This window comes from Paramisgurnus dabryanus, chromosome 8 (assembly GCF_030506205.2).
Source record: "Paramisgurnus dabryanus chromosome 8, PD_genome_1.1, whole genome shotgun sequence".
Taxonomy (NCBI): Eukaryota; Metazoa; Chordata; class Actinopteri; order Cypriniformes; family Cobitidae; genus Paramisgurnus; species Paramisgurnus dabryanus.
The window spans coordinates 40041748-40062310 of NC_133344.1; the positions used below are offsets into that span (position 1 = coordinate 40041748).

Here is a 20563-nt window from a genome sequence, read left to right on the forward strand (position 1 = left end):
TTTATTTAATCTGTTTGTTTATCAATCTGCTAGTAATTTGGATAATATAAGCTAGGGGTGGGCGGAATGACCAAAAATCTATTTCACGGAATGAGTCATTTTATTTCACGGAACGGAATATTTGACGGTATACATGTTTTTCAGTTTATAGTGTTTTTTGATGATAAAAATGTACAGAAATACACCACTCACTATAGCTTTTAACTAAATGCTCACCACAGTTTTAAAATATGAGCAATTTAAAGTTAATAATGTTACAATGAAAATGCCCAGAAGATAACAACAGATAAGTCTTGATTAGACAGAATCTTGTTTTTAATTGAGTAATTAATTTTATAGACTATTGAAGCTATAGTATGGCTTCATTGTATTTTGTATTTATGCATACATTACATTAAACATATGCAATATGTAAAATAAACAGGTATAAATATATGCAAAAACCTACAGACAGGATAAATACCTGTATATGAGAAAAGAAGCTCTAGTCTAGATATTATAAATGTGACAGGTGCTATGATGTGATGATCATAAAGTTTGTTTTAAGGTCTTGACGCCCTTTACTTTCTATTAGACCTTAACATTTGCGTCTCTTTCTCGTCTTTCCGATCAAATATGTTTGTATAAGCAAATGGCGCGTCAAACTACATCACTCCAGCAGCGCACGTATCACTGATATAAATGCGAGTTTTGTCTTAGCTTGCTTAAAGTTCAGAAAACTTTACAACTATTAGCATTATGTGCGAGAAGAACTCTTTATTTGGCGTCCCAGCTCCTTGCGCTTGCCTAGAGATCTCTGCACGCGAGAGACCGACCGGCTGCTGCATGAGGAGAGAGAGAGAGAGAGCGCGCGCGAGAGAGAGAGAGAGAGAGAGAGAGAGAGAGAGAGAGAGCGCGAGAGCGAGCAAGACAAGAGTCTAGCTGCGTGACCCGCGGTGGATTATAAAAATTATACAAATAACTCGTTCATTTTTTATAAGTGAACTATTTTACATGTTTCTCCGTCACACTCAGTCTAACATGCTGGAGCGGAGAGTTAGCCACGCCCACTTATTTGCATTTCGCGGAATAGACGGAATAGAAAAATCTGTTACGTCTGACATTTTATTCCGCGGTAACGGAATATACCGTCATACCGCCCAGCCCTAATATAAGCTATGAGTGAACTCTTTTTTTAACCATTCATTAAAACAAATCTGCCTTTTAACATGCAGCTATAATTTATATTGTAGTACCTCTGTATAAAAATATCCAGCTATTATCAATACACTGCTTACTTCACATACTTCTGTTACAGTGGGGCATCCTTGGTAAATATGAGTAAAGAAAGCTATTAAAAAGAATCTATACTATTTCTTCTTTTAAGCTTTAATAAAAAATAAAATAAAAACTATTGAAAGTGAAGGGGAAATTACATTACGAAATAAATAATTTTATCTAATTGGACATAAATTTGGCCCTTTATTTAATCCTCTTTGCTACCTCCAACTCTTTTATAATGTCGGATGAGGTTGAAGAATTCATGGCAGGTGATCTTAGATTATTCCTCCATACAGAATTTCTCCAGACCCTTCATATGTTGCTGCTCTCTACACTTCAGTCATTTTTTTTGTATGGTTCAGCTCAGGGAACTGGGATGGCTATGTCAGGAACTTGATTTTGTGTCAGGGACCCATTTTTTATTTACTTAGATGTTTGTTTTGAACCAATGTCTTAATAAAAGATTTTCTAACAAAGCAAGTCAGGTTTTGACTTTTTATCTGTTGGTTTTTTATATGATCAATGAAGCCATGTGTCTGAATAAGATGTCTAGGACCTCTGGTATAAAAGTAGGTTCAAAACAAAACTACTGTACATGGTGACTAGGTCTGGATGCGTGATGTCCGCTTACACAATATTCCCAAAACAAGATCTTATTCAGAAGTATATCTGCAACATCTGTGGTTTCATTTCTTTATTCAGTGCTGCTTAAACACAAGACTATGCTGAGTCACTGAACTTCGCATGAATTGTGTGATAAACATGTAAAGATTGTCTGAGACTTTGCCTTGTAGGACAGTTACTCAGCGTTTACAGGATTCACTTTAGCTCTGCTGTCACTTTGTCAAGAGTTTTTACTGCTTGAACCAACATAGGTATATAAAAGACACTGATTGTGGAGTATTGCTGAGGTTTTGGTCTAAGAAAGCTCACGTGTTGACAAAGTCCATAAACTAAAAGTCCCAAAACGTATAAATGGAAAAGGTTTTTCACATTGTGCGTTCACACCAGGCGCCAATGTAGCCTTAAGCACGAGTGATTTACATGTTTAGTCGATGCAAAGACACAATAGAAATCACAATTGATTTGAACGTTTCGGGCGAAAGTTTCTGAACTTTGCCAGATATTCGTGGCGTGTTAACCAATCAGGTGTTTGCTGTAATACTATAAATACACGCATATTGAGATTACAAGATAGCTAAAGCTGGCTAATTGAGCGTATTCACGTCTGATTTTCACGTACGAATGATGCAATTTTCGTGCATGAATGACGCAAATTTCAAGCAGGAATGAAACTAGTTCACTAAAAATGTTCATGCATCCAACTCAAGCGTGCCGCACAAGCTCTGAAAAATGAAGCCAAAACGTCTCGATCGCCCCCCAGTGACTGGTCCCAGTATAGGTCATGAACCCCGCCTCCCCATGTTATTCAATGGGACTTGAGACCAACTAAAAAAATAAATTACACTTCAATTATCTTTTTTCCGAAGCTGGTTTCTGTCATTTATTGTAGTTTTTATCACGCTGATGTAAATTCAAATGTTTGTTTTTAAAATAGGTTTGTGTTTAGTTAGTTATTTAATGATATAAAAACAGTGGTGTCACGTCATGATTGACAGCTGTGATATCGTGTGATATGCGCATTCTGCGAGAGCGAGGGCGGGGTTTTGATTTCGCGGCTTCACTTCCTGCTCACTACTGCGCATGACTGGTCTCGTAAATCGCTACTGCGCAGACTCAAGACCCAAGATGTCAGCGCCATATCGGGACACTGGCGGCTTCACTTTTCACCAATGGAAGAGAGTGAACAGGCGTCGTCCATCTTTTTTTACAGTCTATGATCCAACTACATGCGAACAGCGTGATTTATTCACTTCATTCATGTCTGGTGTGAATGCACAGTAAAAGCTGTTTGAAAAGACTTTAAGAAGAACTTACGGTGTATTTAACCCCACTGAGGTCAACATCGCCCTCCTGTAACCAATCGTAAAAGTCCTGAGCATTATCAGTGGGGTCGCCCTCTCCATACGTGGCCATGCAGAAGATTGCTAAAGAGTTTTCAATCTCATTTAGACGAGAGAGCTCAGCCTGAAAAATGTTTGAATAAATAATTTATTTATTTACAAATCTATTAACAAATAAAACCAACTGTGATTCACCCTAAAACGTACAGATTTTTGGTAGATAAAAGGAGTTTTATTTATTACCATTTCATATTCTTCTGGGTCTGCCGACATTCCCTTCATCCCATAGCGATGAGCATCTTTAGCCAGTCGATTGGCAAACTCTTCACCTGTTCCTGTCTGCGAGCCGTAAAACACCACAATGTTCTTGCCCTAACAGATTATCATAATAAAAAAGTCATTATTTTCTCAAGGACACACTTCATATGACTGTATCAAAAAATTACAGAGAAAACACAATGCTAGATCATATCCGTTTATCATGAGTTCATTACTGACATTACAAAAATCCAGATTTTTCTTTACTCTCTGCCAGACAATAACGGGAATTAGTAAAGACAAAAACAGAAAAGCTCATATTTAAGCTCACTAAACATTATGTTCTGATATTCACATCCTTAAATCAAAGTAAAAGTTAAAAAAAAAAATCATAGAAGAAACAATTTTTGAATGGTACAAATCATTTACTTTATGTCTGTCATATCTAACTTAAAATGAGCCAGTAATTGCTATGGTATTGTGTACACTTAAGACCTCTAATCTCTGTTGTTTCAGACTATTAAATGACTTAAGTTTAGTTGCAATAAGTGCATTATAAAATACTTAATTGAAAAATCAATCAATATATGAATGAAATGTGCTACATTTTTGTTTGTGTCACATGCAATAAATGTAGTGCCAATTATCAACTGTATTTATTGAGCCTTAGTAATGTATTAAAACACTAAATGTATTAAATTATTCATTTATTTATTTATAAAATTTAGTTGAATCTCATTATTTGGGAATGATTGGCTGAGGTCAGTAAAAGCACTAAGAATTGCATTTGTAATTTCTAAATATTTGCCTTTTTAAAGTAAACACAAATTGATGACAGAACTATAAATTAACCAAAATAGTTACAGTGCCCTTCACCAATAGGGGCACCCTTGGTAAATATAAACAAAGGCGGCTGTAAAAAAAAAGTCTTTGTTTAATCTTTTGCTTAAAATATAAATAAAACTGCTCTCATTGAAAATAAACTGTAAACAAAAAGTTTTTAAAATCTTTGATAAATATAAATGTGCCACAAAATAATTGGCACCCTATGAATAAAAAATTTTTTTTTTTTTGAAGTACATTCCCATTGAAACAAAAATAAAAAATAGAGTTGTATAAAACTGCAGTTGAGTGTATACAGTATTACAATTTTAAATAGTATGTCAAAAATGGCAACAAAAAACAAAAAAAATTTGAAACGTACCGTTTTCTTCATTTTTTCAATAAAACTTGTGTCCCTAGTTGTTGAAGACCTACAGAACAAAGACCACCAGAGTCAAAAACCAAAGCGTTTACATGCCTTACATAAGCATTACATTATAGAAAACTACAACATACAAGCATTTACATACAACAAACATACAGTGAATGTTTTGGGTGCAATCCATAAAAAATTTTTGGCTTCCTATCACCATCTCTTTTTGAAACATAATACTGGAGTTTTTTTTTAAGAGATATTATCTCGAAGGGACGGATCACATAGTGAGCGTAATGCGTGCTGTTTATGCATGCCGAATGTCTTGCATTTTTGCAGAACTTCTAAGAGCGTTTGAAGTTGAAAAAGTAAACTCTGAGGGGAAAAGCGCCCAACGTCATTTGTGTTTCCCATTGTCCAATCAAATGAGAGGAAAAGCAGGCCTTCCATTATGGTGACAAAAGTTTACAGTGGCTTGGAGTAACTGGAGACTCAGGGGCGAAAATCTCATCTAAATGTTGGGGGGGACAATAAACATAAAATTTTTCAAGAACAATTTTTGAAGGGGACACCAATAATACAGGCAAAATTGTACTTGCAAGGAAATGGGTACAGATAGAAAACGTTTCTCTCTCTCTATGAACAGACGCAAATTTAATTTTAATACATATGAATGCAGAGGTGAAAAGAGTAGGCTAATAAAATTTTCTACTTAAGTAATAGTAAAGTTACTTTAATAATATGCTACTTAAGTAAAAGTAAAGTTACTTTAATAATATTTTACTTAAGTAAAAGTAAAGTTACTGGTCTAAAAATCTACTCAAGTAAAAAGTCATTTTAATTTTAAGAGTTACTTTTTTACAGCGGGGAGAGGTTTCTAGTATAGTTCACAAAGGAAGGATATATACATCTCAAACTATGTTTTTAATTGTAAACATCTCTACAATTAAAGTGCAATAACAAATGTTAATAAAATAAAAAGCTTTTTTATAACTAAGAAACATTTATGGAATTATTTAATGATTTTTACAGGTGAGTTATGCACTTTTGAAGCAAAAATAATATGAGGTCAGCAGCTAAATACAATCATTATATGAAGGTTGTAATTGATGTATTGCTGGTAACATACATTGTTATTAAACTATATACATAAATGAGCATATAATGAGATGAGTGCCATGGCTATACACTATACATCCTTTACACGTTTATTAGCTCCCAGACCTGTGTACCTGATGTCTTTCAATCTATCTCTCTCGCGCGCTCGCTCTCTCTCTCTCTCTGCAATGTCTAATGATCTGCGCATTCTCGAGGACTTCTTAAGTTGTTTGACTTGACGCAAAGCTGCTAGACCTCGGAAGATAATGCGCATGTATTAAAAACGCATCGTGCAAATTAGCGGTTAAAACCCGGTCGGCAATTCACAAACTCCGTACTCAAGAGCACGAACCCTACCTGAATGAAACAATCGCTTTGCGTCAAAGGCCAGGGGTTTCTTTCATAAGAATTGAATTGAGGGTCTGCATTAGCCCGCGCCTGTCTCGTCCCTCTCCATGGTTCTTTTTGCGCGTTCCCCCGCCCATCAATCAATCATCCGACCGTGGCGCGTCTTTATCACCTTACTTTTTTATTTATTTTTACTCAGTAACGGATATGATTTAACCTGTAGCGAAGTAACCTACAATACTTTAAACATACTTAAGTAAAAGTAAAGTACAGATTTTAAAAACTACTCAAAGTAAAAGTACACAAAAAACTCAGTTACAGCCAGGTGAGTAAATGTAATTTGTTACTTTCAGCTCTGCCTCACCTCTGCATGAATGCATAAAAATGTTTTCTTGATCGTTTATCTGCTTCTGTTCTCAGAAAACAAAATATGTTCATGTTTAGATGTCAAAATAGTCCAGTTTTAAAACATATGAGGATAAACTGATAAGTGATGGGAAACGTTGTATAGCTGATTAACGCGTCGGCTCCGTACACTTCTCTACCACCGGAATGTGTGGTGGTGAGGTAAAAGGGGCGCGGGCAGTGGACCAAACCACTGTGAGGCAAGGGAGGGGGAATCAAAATGTTTAAAACGTTTTTTTGTTGTTGCTCCGTTTGCATTTGTATTGTTTCACTTCTTACACAACTATTTTAAGTATTATAAATCATTAAATTATTTTCAATACACATATTCTAATGATATTTTAGGGGGGACAACCCTCAGATAGGGGGGGTCCTGTCCCCCCCGACCCCCCCGGGATTTCCGCCCATGTGGAGACTGCACTTACTTAATGTCTCCTGTGTGTGTTTGTGCACCTCTCACCCTCGGTCAAGGTCAGAGCAAGCGTCCTCTATTTAAACTTATGCTAATATGATAGTTAATTAGAGCTGTAATCGGGCCTTAAAAGTTAGGCCCGAAATGTCCGGAGCCCGACAGAATGCAGCCCGAACCCGAACGTACATTTAGATTGACAGCTTTTTAAAAGCCCGAACCCGTTTACAGCCCGACATTATTTAAATGTGCGCACACACACAGCCTTTGTCAAGAATGAGAAATTTACACAGGTTTTAACATTATTTATTCATGACTAATAATCTACACGCCACTTGGAAGTTGAAACAAAGAAATAAGTAATCTGTAACATTGTAACATCTCATTCTAAATAGGCTTATGCAATACACTATAAATATGCCAATAAAATTATTATTTCTTAACGAATTAAATTAGGATCATACATTCTGAATTAAGATGGGTATTTGGCAATAACGAAATTAAGAGGCAGGCTCCGCGGGATTTGCGTCGGCACTTCTCTCCATTACTGCCAACATTAGTCTATATCCTCTGTCTAAATTATGTAAGACTCGATTCATATTTAGTTATAAATTGAAAAACCTACTCACCAAGATTAGGCTACATGTTTTTGATGAGGAAAATCATTAAATCCACTGTAATAAATGAATTCAGCGCGATCCTGCGCTACTGATTTGAACTTGACCGCTCATTTACCTCACAAAGCCGGAGCGGAAGCCCGAGCCCGCCCCGAGCCCGTGTAAAATGTTAGAAATGAAGCCCGAACCCGCCCGAGCCCGTCGGGTCCCGACGGGTCCCGTCGGGTTCGGGCAAAGATCTTCAGCTCTATAGTTAATAGCAAATCAAAGTTTGAAGTGCCATCACGCTTAAATATTTGATTGACAGGACTGCTGCCTCTGTGGTTGCCTAGCAATATAAAAACTAGGGATGCTGTAATCAGGATTTTTGCAGCTGATACCAAGTACTGATTTATTGTTGTCATGATCGGCTGATATCAATGCCCGATACTGACTTTTCAAGCTTATATGTAAGCTTTTTGATGACTGTCTCTGTTAACTCTTTCTAGATAAAGTAATAAAATTTCTGTTACCTCTTAAAAAAAAAAAAGATTAATCCATACTTGAAAATAAATTATTTTTTGCAAAAATCCTGTGTCGAGCTCTATTTAAAGTAAGTTTAAGGTTTATCATGGAATTTACATTTCGAAACTTTACAGCAGTTAACATGAGATATTTTGTTTCATTAACAGACAGTAAATCAGATGCGAGAAAAGAAAGGTTTAAAATTCACCCTTACGTTATGTTTACATCTAGTAATGCATATTAAGAATAAAGAATATTCATCTAATGTGGAGTAATGTGAAGTAATCAGCAATCATCAGATTCATTCATGTTTTTTTGATACATGGTAACACATTGTTTTCTTTCTTTCCCACTAAAGTAGCCCTGCCCACCCCATTTAAAAAAAAAATCAAGTTCTGCCACTGGTGTAATGTGACACATGCTAAACCTCTTGCTCAATTAAGTCCACTTCAACACACACAAAATAACAATACATACACAATTCGCAAAGAATTCAAGAGCGATAGAAAGCGTGAGAGAGTTTTTACTGTGTAAATGCTCTGGGCTGGTTGCCAACTATTGCAAAAGGATATGTACCATGATTTAATGAATAAGCCCTGCTGTTGAATGTGACATGGATGCCAATCATTCATCAAGAAGGGCTTTTCACCAAAAACTTTTACTAATGGCAGAATAAAATCGTAAGGTGTAAAGAAACGTTTATGTCTTTGGAGGAATGAATGTCATGTTATGACAAAACACTTTTTAAAGATAAAAATCATACCGGTATTCATAAAAAATATTGTAAATATTAGGGCTGCAACGATTAATCACGTGTCCCATTAAAAATGCCTGTCTGAAATCGATTCGGAATCGCAAGGCTGCGATTTTGTGTTTCATGCACAGCTTGTGCGTGTACTACAGCATTTGGTCAGCAGAAAGTCCTTATCAATCTAAAATTATCATGAGTCAGAGTCGTTTATAATGTGCATTTAAAAAAGCAACACTCATTAAAAAAAATCATTCAAAATATTCTTTATTATCATGAAAATACCAGAAACAATCTGAAGAACAGCGATATAAATACGGACATTTCCTGGAATAGCGTTTGTAACGCTACTTCTTCTGTGGCACAAAGGGAGATCCTGCACGAGAGCGCCCCTGGCTTTGGGATGTGCCGGGATTTCACCGTAATTCTTTCAAATTCATTCACTGAGAAAACACGCATTTGCACGGTTAATCGTTACAACCCTAGTAAATATAGATTGTTGTTCAACTCAGTACACAAACAAACAATAAAACTAATCAATCAGAATCCAAGGCACTACTTCCAGTTCAAAAATATATAAAAAGCCTTTATTCAAAACAGGTACCTGACACACTCTGAGGAAGGCTTGATGGCCGAAATGCATCAGTGTGCAGTGTTTTAGTTATCATTTTTAATGTTTTTCAAGTAAGCCATGTTTTGAATAAAGGCTTTTTATATATTTTTGAACTGGAAGTAGTGCCTTGGATTCTGATTGATCAGATATTAGTTCTAACCCAACCAAAAGCACCTTCTGGGACACACAAAGTGGTCCTTTCAGCAAGAAGCGCTCCTAGATTCTCTCTTGAAACAATAAAACTAATTTAATGTAAACAACTTAACCCCTGCAACTAGACTTATTTTCCTAGGTCATTTTGCTCATCAAGAACATAAATCTTTATTTAAGATGTGGATAAGAAATCACTTAAATTGTTCGTTAAACCAAACCAAAAAAAAAAATTAGGAGATCGACCGATACTCATTTTTTTTTAAACCGATACCGATAACAAATATATGGATGCTTATGTGCCCGATAACCGATATGCTGAACCGATTTTTATTTACTGTTATACTTCTGATTTTGACATAATTACTACAACACTACTGAACTGAACAAACCCTTATAATAATAATAATCATCATAATCACTCCCTCTTTGCATACAAAGTCATAAATAGAGGGGTCTGAAAGAGTGAAGAATAATATTAATTTAATGAATAATGTAGAAACTATATTCCCAATACATGGACCATTCCAAACACCCCTATCATTTCGTCAGAAATGGACTGATCCAAAGTTCGCGCTGCGGTTTTGACGAAGCGGGAGAGGGAACAGCATAGCGGAGTTGGCTGCATATTGTACATAGTTTATAGAGTAAAACAGGTGGATTAAGTGCTTTTTTGAGATATTATATCATTGTCTTGACCAGCAACCTGTAGCCTTCAGCAATCCAACCAGTAGTTAGCAGAGAGATTTTACACATAATATCACTGACTGGAATACTACATTCAGGAAAGTAACAAACAAAACTGCTTATATATCATTGAATTTCTTAACTGGTATTTGATGTCAGAATAATGAATATTTTGTTGTTATAGCTTATGAAATGGCTGTTGACAGCGCTGTTTATCTATGCATTTACTCACGCATCAAACTGTGACCGCTTGCGAAGGTAATAAATAATTAATTAATATCCGCATACATTTATTTCGATAATTTAGCAAAATAATGTTTATCTGGTAAATGTTAATATAAGTTAGGGTAAATCTTGTTAAAAGGTAGTTACATGTGGTGGCTGTGCTTCAGCCTTCAACCCCGGTAACTTAAGTGAACAGCAATATGAACGTGATGTTACGATGCTAATGATAAGCATAAATAACAGAAAAACTAATTTAATTTAGCGTTTTTAATTCCACAAAGCATTAATTCATGGCTGTTTTATTCATGCAAAGCTACGTCATTATTGGGACCGGATTTTATGGATCAGCATGACTCTGTGAGTTCGTCTCTCTTCTTGGACAAGCTGCATACATTGCTTTTCATAAATCAACTTATTAAACATAACATACATTAAAGGTAGGGTAACAGATTTGATCCTGAAACATTTTTAGTTATGCTGGTTAAAAGTCTCCTCACATTCTGATAGCAATCACTGTGTTAAGTTGTTTAAATGTATTTGTAGAAATTTATGTCATCTGTGAAAGGCGTAGGACCAAAACATTTTCAACCAATCATAGATTTCGGTCCGAACGGACGTTTCCTTTTATGTCCCTCATACGTAAGCGTAATTTGAATGCTCACCGTGCAGCAAGTCCACGCAGATACCATACGTCATCGGCGCGTTCACGTGCGCTCTGTCTGTAAACAGCGAGAACACCAAACTTTTCTGCTGAATTGACAACCTACACAGGAGCCACAAAACTAAATGCATCTTTTATAACAACAACAGCAAAAACTGCCTGGATCAGCAAGAGCAAAAACCCAAATTAACATCGGTAACTTTACTGCTTTACCGCGAGATGCAAACAGCTACAGGAGGCAAAGGGTCTGAAAGGGTCGTTGCACTGTTTATTTTGGTAAGGTAGGTACGCGATATGTTTGTATTGAGATGGATTCAGATATTCTACTTTGATGAAACGTTGTGTTGCTTTTGAAATTTGTGTTCGTTTACGGATTAGCATAACGATATAGTTACTACGTCTACACAATCGAACGTGTGCTTAAACTAATTCTGATGTAAACCAGTTGTTTATGTTGGTTATTTTGGAAGTGTTATTCACTTTGTACTGCAAAGTTTTCTTACTGGTGAATGAGACATGAGATGTGACCGTCTGATCTGTGCGTGTTCATGTGTTTGGAAAGAGGCGTGACTTTGGATGGCGATTTGACTTGAGGGTTGGATTGGGATTTCTTTGCTATGCGGCTACCGTTAGCATTTTTCAAAATGTGTTACCCTACCTTTAATGCACAAATAAGATGTGTTATAAATGCCTGCAAATATGCAAAGTAAGTATACTCAAAGACTTTTTAATGAAGTCGCGTCACTCCGCCTTCATATTTTCTGTGCACGCTGCTGCGAGCTCCTCTCCTCAGATGCGTCCAGCGCGCAATTCTCTCGTTTATCGGTCAATCCAATATTACAAAACCGATATCCGATCATCGGAAAATGCTCAAATATCGGGGAAAAATCGGAAAACAGATATAAAAAATTCATATTGACTAATGCTGTGCACACCAAAAGCAAAACACATATTCACATAGTGTTCCTCGCTTTATACTGCTAAGAGGATTTCACTTTTTGTTTGCCTCAATTGTGTGATTAAAAACACGCAATACAATTTAGGGGAAGTGCAGTATGCCATTATCAATTGATCTAATCTGGATGTCTAGGAACTGTGGGAGGAAACCAGAGTAACTGAAGAAAACCCACACTAGAGTCCTTTTAAGGAAGTTGCATCACTACGCCACCGCGCCACCACATTAGCAACTGTCTACAAGTCTTGTTAGAACAAGACCTGTCGATTTTGTTTCTCCCCGCAGAGAATTTCATTCTTTAATGGTTGACAATTGGCTCATTTTACTGGAAGGCGAGACTAGAGCAGACATATCTCATTAATATTAAGTATCTTTACTCACGCTGACACAGGGAGAACAACAAACCTCACACAGAAAGGCCGCATGACTTAGCTTGCCTTGGACATTCTTGTTGTGAGGCAACAGTGCTACCCAGTGAGCCGGGTTCGAGAATGTTTTTTTTATCATTTTGGGTGAACAAAACCTTTAATGAATTGACTGTCACTAATCTTCAACATGTTGAATTTTTGGAGTTTCCAAAAAGTGGTTTTTCATAAGAAACCCCATGAACCATTTTGCAACAGGGTGAATTCAGTTATGGCATCACACATCTATTTCTATAGTATTCACAAACGGTGACTCACTATTGTATAATGTGTAACTATTGCAAAATTAGTTTCTGTCTGATTACCCTGAAATTGAGGTAAAATACAAATTGGCACATGTGAAGGACTAGATAATCATTCTGTGAACACATCATAAGAGCTACCCTGAAGAAATATTGAAGATACATATTTCCATCTTAACACATCTATTTAAATATAAAATGTGAATAAACTGTAATACACAAAAATTATCATCATCTTTGTTTACCTTCCACCTCTGTTTGTTAAAAGTTGGAAGTCTTTTACATAAATGTACTGCTAAATCAATATTTAAGACTAAATACTTTAAGTAAAATTGTCTGCTGTGACACGATGAGCATTTGTCACAAATCAAGACAAAAGAAGTGTGTTTTTGGATGCAAGGAGAAGAAAACCTTGTTTAGCTTTCCCTGTCTTAAGACAACAGTGGATGCAGCTTGTTTTTCCTGGACAGCATTGCAATTGGGAATGGGTTTGTTTGTTACCTGCATTTCGGAGATGATTGCTTTACAAACAAGGCTCAGTTTGATGCTGGATTTGCAACTGAGCAATGGAGCGGCTCAACTTTAAAAGATCCCATTCAGAGTCGGAACCACAGCCGTAAGAAAAATCAAACTCTCACGTGTTTTGTTTGCGATCTGCGCATACCCGCATATAATGTAAACACCACCAACAACAGCAAACATTTTCCAAACACTGTACTGCACTTACGACATTACACTTTAAAATGGGCAAATGCAGAACAAATACATCATCAAGAATTAAGTCACTTTTTTATTAAAAGCAGATAAGCAAACAAGGATAACTTACAAGATAGAGATGTCATGTTGTAACCGACTCCATATCCGATTCTGGATCATATATGTATGGCTGTATCTGACTGTAAGCCATAGTTATTTAAAAAAAGTTTTTATTTACATCTATGTCACAGCTGTTGGATTAGTATACAAAGGAGGCGTACATGTAACTCTTTAGCTCGCCAATGGTACCCCTTCAAGAGTTCGACTTTTATCAGAAAAAAAATGAAAGGCTGCTCGGTCTTTTATAAATCTAACAACACGAAAGACTGTTTAGACATATAAATGATGAAATACTACTCTGTAGGTAACCAAGATTAACATGAGATTGGCAGAAACCGTGTGATCTTTAATATGCCTGACAACTAACAATTGAAAAATGTAATACACTTAAAAATTAGAATTTAAAAATTGACATTTAGACCTACAGTAGTCGTCGATTTAAAGGGATAATTCACCACGAAAAAAAATTGCTTGTGTAAATGTATTTGCTTTGCTAAACACAAATGAAGATATTAAAAACAAAAATTGTAAGCAAGCATATTGTAAGAACAACTAATATAATGGAAGTAAATGGTGCCCCAGATCTGTTTGGCTTCAAAATATCTTCGATTGGATAACTAACCCTTTAATACTACATCGTATGACCTACTGTGGTAAACACTCACCTGTCTACAGCAACTAGTCTGTCATCCGGTAAGGAAAACACACAGCCCATAGTGACAAACACTGCAGCAAAACTACAACCTGCTCACACCCGACCAAACCACCAACTAACACAGGAGAATAAAGGCACTTCCATGGGTAAGAAACAACGTGCATACATGTTGACCGAAAGATAATCTCCAGCCGAACAGAATCAGAGTTTGACCTCAGCCTTTAGGAGCGACAGCAAAAAGAGAACGGATTCAGAAATCCAAAGGAAGACCATAAAGAAGTTGATTTTTAGAGGCGTCCAGCACTCCTAACAGGGAAAAAGCTTATAAAGGACCACTCTTCTGTCCCGCCTCCATCGCTAAACAGCAGATGGAGAAAGCCATTGATAAGGTGAATCATCATTTTAGCAAGGCTTGGCGATCATATCCCGTGTCAGAGATGGGCTGCGGTTTCCACAGTCTCAAAAATATCAGCAACATATGGACAGGAAAAAGCATGAATAGCATGATCCTCCAACGAATAGCAAACTCAATCCCAAGAGCACAAAAAAAAATCACAACAAATGTTTTTCGTCATCCATGAGAAAGAGACGCACATAAATCACGCGTGAGCACATGCATGTAGCCGTAGCAACAGTTTGACGGCGCTGCTGGTTTTGTAGAGAACTAATGATGGGGTTCTGCCCCCTCTTCACTGCTGATGATCGCCATGGTAACCACGTAAATCATAAAAAGACTCTTCTGTGACAACTTAGCCAGGCATTGAGAGCAGCGAGACAAATTGAAAATGGTTTCCACAAAAATACAATAGAGAGTGAAGATAACGGGGGGCTTGTGTTGTGCCTCAACTTTTTGGCTGAGCTCAGAAAATGTCTTGGCAGGCCCCTCTAAAGCACAAACGACTTGAGGCTTTGAAAAGATAAATAGACTTTCCAGAAACACAGTTAAGTAAGAGAGAGAGAGAAAGAAAAAAACCGGAAGCATTTCAACATTCCTGAAAAATTTGGATTCATGTAGGATGAGCCATCCAAAACTTTGGTTTGTTTTGTCCAGGAAGAAAATAAGTGCATATTTTAGGAAAAGTGAAAGTAAAAGGTCATTTTGCCAACTTTTGGAATGTAAATTATTCACATGTATGAATGCTCTTATTATGTTGAACTCTTTCCCGCCAGTGTTTTAAAAAAAAAGTTGCCAGCCTGCGCCAACATTTTTTATGATTTTCACAAAAACGTAATGCCTTCTAGAAAATGTTCTTCTTTAAATATAAACATACACATATGGGGCCTTATCTTGCACCCAGCGCAATTGACTTTGTCAGTGACGCATGTATCATTCGTATTTTGCGCCGGCGCACAGCGGGTTTTTCCCTCCACAGATGCACGTCGGCAAACTAGGGAATGAACTTGCGCTCCCTGGGCGGTTCAGCGCAAAAAAAGAGGCGTGTTCCGGCGCAAACCATCCGTGATGCGACTGCAAAAAACAATTGCGCCACTGACCAGAAAAAAAAAGTTTAAAGTCAGTGGCGCGTTGCGCGTTGTTCATAATGCTATTTTAAGGGCTCTGCTCATAGAGAATCTATTTTGAATCGACCACGTAAAAAAACCCAGATTAATCTAAAAATCAATGTTTTTGCCCATCCCTACTTCTGATCTATCCCAAATCTAATTCAGGCTAAAAAAAACTATTTCAGACGTATCTTTCTTTTTAGGCACAATTCCTCACTGTCGTTTTCCTCACTTATCTCTACTCCTGCCATATTTATTTTCCTCTCTCTGCTTTGAGCCGCTAGGTTCACCTTTACACCCGTGGTCTAGCATATGGAAAAACAATATAAGACCTACTTGGGGGGTATTTAGGAAGGGCTCTTTTGATCTAAGCTTGCAAAAACATGAAGTTTAGTTTTGTGAAGCCCCTCCTTCAAAAATACGCAATATGCTCAGATTGGTTAGCTGGTCCATGTGTGTTGCGATTCGTTAACCGCCTACCGCACGTTGTCCGGAAACATCACGGCTCTTACCATTATCTGTAGTTGAATGTGCACTGGTGTATTTTAAACAGTGCACTAAGTCAATATTGCCTAATCAATATGAGCCCGAATCAGACCCAGGGAATATTAGTGAAGAGGATCAAGGCTGCAAGCACAGATCTTACGGGACGTTTCAGAATGGTATGTTAATTTTTCTTTGTAGTTTTTAGATACATTGATATTTGACTGCGGATCTACAGTGATCGCTACTGACTGTCTGGCACAGTTAGTTTTGTCTTTATTATAGAACGAGTGGAGACAAATATCTGTCGCAAAAACTATGAGCCAATTACGAAAAACAAACCATTATTTTACTACAGCGGCCAAACAAAACACAGAAGCATGTTATACAACCCTGTAGCTATTGAAGTATACGAGGAAACATTACATTAAGTGCTAATCAAAGAATAATTTACACTGATGCCAACAAACAATAAAGTTTGCAGGTGTCAGTAGGCGTTTGGCAGATAAGTATGAATTGGCATTTAGCCAACTGGCTAACAGAGTCAAACATCCTTGTCCTTGGATTAAATCCTTGCTACAACATAAAAGCAGTCCAACATAGCCTCACCCCCTTTGTTGCATATTCCTTGGGGGCAGGATTTGTATACCGTACTTTCTGGACTATAAACCGCACCGGAGTAACTTTGCTGTTTGCATGTTGTTTATGCGCAAACACTAAAGTAAAACAATTGAAATCCAGGCATGTGATTGGCCAAGGACAAAAAAGAAGGAAGGAACCCAAAACCACAGCCGGCGCGCAGACATAAACAAGAAATGCATTATAACCATTACAAGTATTTAATTCTGACGGACCATTTAGATTATAAAATGTAAACATTTGACTAGTAACTGATGTTTATTTAAATGGCTTGATAAATGTGCAAAGCTGAAACAATTTTACATCTGCAATAATTTTAATTAGCCATAATTTGTTTATCAGTGGCAAGGCCATTTTTAACTGAGTTGGCCTTGGAATAGGGTGAACCTGAAGGCCTACATGTAATAAAAAAATTACTTAATTTTACAATATATTACTGGTTAAATTAATTACATTATGGTTTTTGAGTCATGGGTTGAATAATTTTCAGATCAGCAAAAAAAGTGATGTGGGAAAATAAAATAAGAACAAATCAAGAAATGACAAACATATAAAATAGAAAAGAACAAAGTTACAAATAAAGTAAGATCTAACAGTATTGATTTGGTAAAAAACAGTATGAAATTAATATAACACTGTTTACATTCTATATATTCATGACATCACAGTAGCCCGAGAGCGATTCGAAAGCAGACTTCCTTTATGTCTCTCATGGTACTTTGATGTCACCTGCCCGTTATTGCGGCGCCGCATGAACTCAAACAAACCTAATGTCTGCAATACATGTTGAACGACAGCGAAGTGCGAGTCTACAAACAACGCGCGCATACCCCCCACTCATCATCGCAAAAATAAAACTAATTGGATTAACAAGATTTAGATAATCATCCCACAAAGGTCAGAAAATATGGAAATCCGTATTTATACGGAAAAATCACATTCCTGAAAAACATAATCAAGGATCTCTTTAACTGGAGTGTGAAGAGGCCTTGGCAGCTAAGCCCAAAACCCAAGTATTTTTACTAGCCTTGAATATTGTTTAGCCTCAGGTCCCTACTTTCCTCCTTTTGAAGGTAGGGAAGGGTTCCACCTGTTCCAAATCGCCACCACAAAATGGGAAATAAGACGTTGATCAAAAGTAAATAATAATGCAACTGTGTTTGCATTTTGTCTCTGATAACATCATATTCAGAAACAGAAAATGAAAGTGTGGAAAAGTTGTGGTTTGGTTCATTTTGTCACTTTGCAAACAAAATGGCAGATTTTATCATTCCATTTTCCTGCTGACGAGAGTTTTCTTTGGAAGAAGTCATGCGGCTTATAAATGTGTTTGGGGTGTTTTGGTTTCTAGATGTCGCCTCATGATATCAGCTGCTAACGTTTTGAGACAGATAACACAGACAGGTCTCTCATCTGCACCCACCAAACCAACTGTAAATCCAAGACCAAGATATGCCTCATCATACTTTCTTTTCAGCTGGCTTTTTGGTTGATTTGGTTCACTGTCTGTCTTGGTTTTCTCTGCTGGTCCCGAATCTCCAGTTTTCTTTTCATTCCGTGTCACAAACGTATCCTTTGTTAACTTTTATACCTGATACCGCCTATACTGTACCACCTCTCCACATTAAACTTTTTGTTCCGCTTCAATTAACATTCTGATATTAATTCATTTTTATAGGCTATGGTTCAGCATGACATTTTCTACACAGTCTGATTTTTTTTTTAAGTTAGGCTTATATTTATGTGTGTTGTCTCGAGTGTATGATCAATAAATAAAGTAATTAAAAAGATGGGCACAAAAATTCACATTTTGAGAAACACTGCACTATATTATTTCACGAACAAAAACTTTGTAATGTTAGAAAAAAATTAAAGAACAACTAATACTACACGTACGCAATAATCACACATACTATAATTAAATACTAGGCTATAATTATAATGTATAATAATGTTGATATATAAAATTAACATATTTATATTTTATATTATAAGATTTTCTATATTATATTATATTATATTATATTATTATTAAGGCTGTCAATCGATTTAAATATTTAATCTAGATTAGAACATTTTCTACAGTTTTCTCATAAAATCAGTCAGTTAAGTCTTTAAGTGAATGCACACAGTTCAGAAAGAAATCAGATTTGATTTGTTTCAATGGATCCGTGCTTATTCGGTCTTAAACTGGCAGTACCCTTAAGAAATATGCTTATGTTTGTGTCATTATGCTAATCAAACAACAGACGATAAAAGGAAAATCACTTCTGCAGCTTCAATAAGATGAATTATATAGGTACACATCCTGTAATTTGAACACTGCCATTTACCCTACATTAAACTGAAGACAAAGAGGTCAAAGCCCGCCCACAGTGAAAACTGATTGGTCTAGTTATCAAAAATGAGGCCATTCAGGATTTGATCTCGGTCACTTTTTCGCTTTGTCTTGTTGTCACTCCCGACTATGTCAGTATGGACCTTGTAAAAAATCATTTGTACCTGACCTCTTAAAACTTGCACGCTCAAATAATTTGCTTTCCGGGATATTTTACATAACATGCGGGCATCAGGAAGCAAATCTGGAGACTTACTGCAGCCTATTAAAATATATATTTTTCCCCGTCTTTAGGATTTTTTTTTAAAGTGGAACACGATCTGATATCTGATTTTAAAAGAAGTAAGAAGGCAGGCCTTTGACACAAACATTTCAACTAAAAACTATTTAGTTTTACAATTTAACTTCATATTAAATCACATCACTCAACAGATACGATTCAAGACCTATTTTCTCAGGTACTCACGTAGTCTCCAGTTTCTTAAACTCAGGAATGGGTTCGGGTTTCTTGCGGAAAATAAACCAGTAGATGAGCAGGCCAGCGATGAGAGTGAAGAGGAAGATGTCTAGGTTACTGAAGAGAGGCTCATTCTCATCCATCAGCTCCGGTTGAGTGGAGGAGGGCTCAGGCTGTTCGTCTGCCATATTTACGACGAGCACTGCTGGATTGAGAAATAATCACTTTGGTTAGCAGATGATAGTGACTCTAAGAATGCGATTTTTTTTAACAAAGTTGAGAATTATCAAATTTATTACAAGTAAAAACGGTAAAACAGTACTAATACGATATCCGAGACATATTCAAAGACAAACAATCTCTCATGACCAGGGACACGTACAATGAAGCTAGTTTCGTTGACTAGTTGCAAAATTTCATATTCTCTCATCTCCTGGGCTACATACTTCATTCTCCTGTAGGCACATGCGCAACCAACGCATAGACCTAGCAATGCACGTGGGGTTTCAAAAATGCTGCTCGCGCATAGCCGAGGAATGTAAGGGTGCTGGGGTGAAAAATCAAAAAATGTCTACACACATCCTGCTGTTGTGTTTTTGCTATAGGCATACATTACATGTGCTTATATGTTTGAGTCTCCAGTTACGGTCAGTTTATAATCTACAGTAATTAACATTATTCTTGACTCAGAATGTGAAACACGCAAAGCTTTTACTGCTCACCCATGAACCTGTGAAATTTTGATAATGATTATAATACATTTGTAATGACCAGTGTAATTATACCAAACATTTTAGGAAAATAGTGCTTATTCCAGTCTTTAATGTTTGATCTTAACATCCCCTTCCCGTTTTTTGAACAAAAAAATAAAGAACTCCGATGCAAAAGCAGCTAAATGCCACCTCCAC

At 36.6% G+C, this 20563-nt stretch overlaps 1 protein-coding gene across 3 annotated transcripts in view; it reads right to left on the reverse strand.

The window, feature by feature from the left end:
• porb (P450 (cytochrome) oxidoreductase b) overlaps window positions 1-20563 on the reverse strand; it is a 56245-nt gene that overhangs the window by 30594 nt on the left and 5088 nt on the right. Inside the window, exons 2-5 of one of the 3 annotated variants that reach the window (XM_065281799.2) lie at window positions 19665-19860; window positions 4687-4735; window positions 3468-3596; window positions 3199-3348 (exon numbers count right to left, since the gene is read on the reverse strand). In XM_065281799.2, the coding sequence (XP_065137871.1) occupies window positions 3199-3348; window positions 3468-3596; window positions 4687-4735; window positions 19665-19843 (507 nt within the window). In that variant the 5' untranslated portion in view covers window positions 19844-19860. Of the gene's footprint in view, window positions 1-3198; window positions 3349-3467; window positions 3597-4686; window positions 4736-14245; window positions 14685-19664; window positions 19861-20563 lie in introns of those variants that run through there. The other 2 variants (XM_065281800.2, XM_065281801.2) reach the window with 2 other exon arrangements.